This window comes from Tursiops truncatus, chromosome 13 (assembly GCF_011762595.2).
Source record: "Tursiops truncatus isolate mTurTru1 chromosome 13, mTurTru1.mat.Y, whole genome shotgun sequence".
NCBI lineage: Eukaryota > Metazoa > Chordata > Mammalia > Artiodactyla > Delphinidae > Tursiops > Tursiops truncatus.
The window spans coordinates 58,133,830-58,138,650 of NC_047046.1; the positions used below are offsets into that span (position 1 = coordinate 58,133,830).

The following is a 4,821-nucleotide window of genomic DNA, read 5'->3' on the forward strand; positions in this document are numbered from 1 at the left end:
TAATACTATACTCCTTCAGGGCATTTTTTGGTTTATACATAATTTTAAACTATATGCTTTTTATCCACAACAGTGTAAAATGACATAAAATTAAATTTAAAAGCTAATAGACTGGGTTTCAGAAGCAAATTTTATTGTAATCCCATTAGGCTGGAATGATGGAGCAAACCCAGATAGATGAAATATTAAAAAATTAATGCAAGGGCCTAAGTCAAGAGCAAAGCGCGGGACCGACGAAAGTACCAGCCCATGGTATCGTCATGCTCTGGAGACGACAGAGCGTGCCGGCTTCCGAGGAAAGCAAAAATTAAAAAGACCCTTGACATTAGGAGTAGACTAGAGGGATGTGAAAAAAATCTAAAGATGAAGGTATTTCAGACCATCAGCAGGCAGCTTATAAGTTCAAAGGGGTTTTCTGTAGAACCAGCCCCCAGTGTGGTCTTCTCCACTTCCTCTTATATGTGTGGCGGGAAGAAAAAAGTGAACCGTTATGAAGAAGAGGACCCAAAAAAGTACTCTGATTTAGTAAGGTCTGTCTTGTCATTCAGAGGCCACGCTCAGACTCCACAGCCTTTGTTCGAGGAAGATGCTTTACTCTATGGACCTGTGAGGAAGTGTAAGGCCCCAAAGCAAGAAGAAGGGGCAGGAGGTCCACGAAACTGGGGTCCTCTCTTCAATCCGGAGAAAAGCGGAAAACCAAATGATCCTACAGTTCCTCTGAAAATCCCTTTGCAAAGGAATATGATACCAAGGGTGACCCGAGTCCTTTAGCAGACCATGAACTCAGAACAGATTTCCTGTTTGGAGAGGTGGAAACAGTGGATGATTCTGGAACTGGGAGAGGATGGTTTTGCAGAATATACTTCAAACATGTTTTTACAAGGGAAATGGTTTCATGAAGCCTTGGAAAGCATACTTTCACCCCAGGGGAACTTAAGAGAGAGAGATGAAAATCTCCTCAAATCTGGCTACATCCAAAGGGTCCAGCATGTTCTGAGAGATGTCAGTGGAGTGTGGGCTCTGGAAAATGCTGTTAGACGTGAGACCCTAAAGTATGTAGGTCTGCTGCACTGTGTGGCTGATTATCAGGGAAAGCTGTGTGTGACTGATCGGAAGACATCTGAGAAACCAAAGCCTTTCATCCGAAATACATTTGACAACCTGCTGCAAGTCGTGGTGTATGTCAGTGCCATAAACCATAAGGCCAACTACAGCTTTCAGGTTCAGTGTGGCTTGATCGTGGTGGCCTACAAAGACAGGTCCCCCGCCCACCCACATTTCATGGATGCAGAGCTCTGCTCCCAGTACTAGGCAAAGTGACTTCGACTAGAAGAATATACAAAGAAGGAAAAGAACCTGAATATTCAGAAACTAGATTAGGGGCAGGAAGCTGTGTGGGAACGCTCAGGACTTTCTCACAGTTTGGGAAGATGTATTGCTGTTTCCTGTGATCTAGAATGAGGTGCCACAGGGTCTGAGAGCTGCAGTAACACAAGCTGAACTAGTAAGTTGTTGAAATTTATTGCAACCAAAAAGGCAAAGCCGGAAAAGTTAAATTAAAAAGATGGACTTCGGCACATAAAAGACCAGCTCTGCTACCTCTGACTAGCATTTACCCAAAAAAAGGGTAAGCAGCATTGGCACAGTGTTGGTGCCTCTTGGACCCCTGTAGACCTTTCTGTGTTCTGGGCAGGATGCCCAGTCTTTGAACTGAGAGATTCAGGGTGGTGAGGCCTAGTGCTCAGAGCATTTCCCCCGGGGCACGCCAGCAGGGAGGGCTGTGCACCCACAGTGTGTATGTGCAGTGAGAATTTGTATCAGCTAACAACTGCTGCCAGTGCGGGCTCCTAAAACTTGTCTTATGTATGGGGTTCCCTGTATTTCATTTGGGGGGGAAAAGCTCCCATTTGACATTTTTGAAAAATAAATGTGATTTCTTAGCCTCAAGTAAACATTGCTCTCTGGAAAGATGGAGTATACTCACTATATCGTGGTCTATGCCCCTTGGCATCCCACCAAATAACACTCAGGAGCAGCCAGGCTCCAGTCTGAGAATCGTAATTGTAGGTATTTTGGTAGCTATCTTCTGGTTTGAGTCAAGGAATTGTGTACGTGGAGAAAATGTATTTATTGTTTGTTGAATTTTCCAGCTATGGGGAAAAATAATAACATGTAATTTTTTCTATGTTTGATAAGTAATAAAATTGATTAGTTGTCACTGGGTTCAGGAAACTTAAATAAATGTCCACTACAGCCTTGGGGGAAGGCTCCCTGTTTTATGGAGTAGGTTAGCATTTAAATTACAGTTGCTGTCTTAAAATAGTAGTGTGCTACAAACACCTTTTTCCTTCATTAGCCATTAATTATAAGAAATTAAATACAAGATGTGAGTAAAGTAAAAATAATAATAATAATGCAACAATGTTATATTTTAGTTTGAATAATAAATTTTACAATTAAAAAAGTATTAAATGAGTTGGACCTGCTATGACATCTGTTCAATGAAAAAATACATGGGGGTTAGAATTAGTCAACAAAATTATCTGACACAAAATAAATTTGAAGGAGATGCACAGTTTAGGGGAGATTTTATTATTAAATTTCAACATATCACAGGTTGGTTCTTTATGTTGGATTTGTTATGGTGACATGAACATTTGTTCTTTTTCCACTTGCTCGATCCACTACCTGGGCTGGATTTCATCCAACCTCTAAGACAAACATGTTTTCACCCCAGTACAGCCCTGAGATGAGGTCTGCCTACATCTGGACTTCTTATACTGGTTTCCAAACAGCTGATAGCTCAGGGCCTTGTCTACTTGGGGACTGGAAGAACTTTGCTAGCAGATGACACAGGTGGTTGCTCCTTTGTTCTATTAACATTTACAGAATTGAATTGTTTTTATTCTGTCTAGAGCAGTGGTTCTCAAAGTATGGTCATGTAACCCCTAGCAGTCTGAGAGACTCTTTCACAGGATTAATGAGATTCTCTCTTTTTCCAACTTCCTATCTGTATTAAAATGGATATTTTTTTTTCATATACTCAACCAAAATATACTGAAGCATGTTGAATACAGAAGTAAATAGGTGACTGCAAACATCTTTTAAGCTAGGTATCTTTGGAAATTTAAAAATAAGTAAAATAATGTCATTCTTCTCAATTTATCTTGAGACATAAATTTTTTAAAGTTACTTGTTATGATATATTTTAAATTTTTATTATACCTTTTTAATAAATTAGTTCAGTTTTATAAAATGTAGTTTTAATTTATAATATGGTACATATCAATAGAAATTATCCATATAATCAAAAGCTATTTGGGGTCTTTAGTAATTTTCAAGTGAAGGGAATGAAACTAAGACCAAAAAGTTTGAGTTCTATTGATCTAGGGAAAAATCTTAGCTTGATAATATAAAAGCATGTGGAAAAATTATGATTATTCATATTCAATTAATATTTATATTCAATTAATAACATTTCTAAAGCCTATAGTTAAAGACTAAACAACATGGAAGCTCACTTGGTCAATATAATTATATATGACTCCAGATCTTATTTTTTAATTTTTGTTTTCTGTCTTCTCTTCTCTATGTTTCCATGTCATATATTCATGGCTAATGTGCTTATATATTTTCCTTTTTATCTTTCCCTTTTCCTCTCTCTGTTCCCAACTGTTTCTCCTTTCTCTCTCTCTATCTTCCCTCCCAGAACTTGCTGCCATCTTTTCCTATTTTACACTACTGTAAATACTACTGTATTTAGTATACTATGTATTACTGTATATAGTATCAAATCACAGAATTAAAAATATATGCTTTTCTTAGTAAATAAAATTTTAATATATTTATATCAAATGTCTCCTTTTACTCTCCCCTCAAGGTAGCTAAAATTAAAAGTTTGGTGACATTTCTAAAAACCAAAAAGACACCAAAAATAAATTTTTAATTCATACTTTAATGTAGTATTTGAAATTTTCTCTAGAAATATTTTAACATTCTTAGAAAAGCATAAAAGGAAAATAAAGTAAAAAGCAAAGAAAATTATTTTATTTATGGGAAGTGAAGTCTTCAAATGAGAAGAATAAGTGAAATGTGAAGAAGAAGGAAGAAATTGTGACAAAATCTGAAGCCAGGGGCTTATTAATATCAATATTTGTTTTTAAACTGTTATTTGAAATTATTTATATGATTTTTTCCAGAGAGTAAGAACATGCCAGGGAGAAACTCTGCAATGGGTAGAAAATTTGTCACAATGTAATGACACATGTCAAATTTGAAGTTTGTTTTTGCTCTGTGTTGAAATTATACTCTGTTGTGCCTTCTCTTTACTAAAATTATATTACACACAAAACGTTGGGGGTTCTACTGTTTAGACCCGTCATGGAGTGGAAGCTGGATGTTTAAAGACAATGGCAGCCTTAGGAACCGAGAGCAAACTCAAAGCACCTGACACCAATGAAGCAGCTGGAGATATAGATTGACTGAGGGAAATTTAAGTCACATTTGGAATCTTCAAAGGATAGAGGAAGGTATACTGACCTTCATATGATGTGTTGTGCTGGGGCTTGAATTTAAATCATGAAATTTATCTCTCATTAAATTGAGAGATTTTCTAACTTCTAATCCAGTTATTTTAATTATTTTTGTATTATATTTGTTAGTGTTATCTTCTACCAGAAGTAAATTTAGATTCTATACTGAATCAGTGGCAAGAAACTTATTTCTCTCTTGCATTCATATTAATATTGTCCATTATCAAACATGATACTAAGTGTATTCAGTAAAGACTGGTGACTGATTTGCCACTGATAGAAAGAAATA

The 4,821-nt window shown here is 36.6% G+C and overlaps 1 protein-coding gene across 1 annotated transcript; it reads left to right on the plus strand.

Annotated features, from left to right (window-relative positions):
* Positions 1-363: 363 nt before the first annotated feature.
* LOC101336906 (mitochondrial genome maintenance exonuclease 1-like) lies at positions 364-1,311 on the plus strand. Its single transcript, XM_033837705.1, has 2 exons — positions 364-634; positions 869-1,311. Exons 1-2 carry the CDS (start codon positions 364-366, stop codon positions 1,309-1,311), a joined length of 714 nt encoding a protein of 237 aa, XP_033693596.1.
* The last annotated feature ends 3,510 nt before the right edge of the window (positions 1,312-4,821 follow it).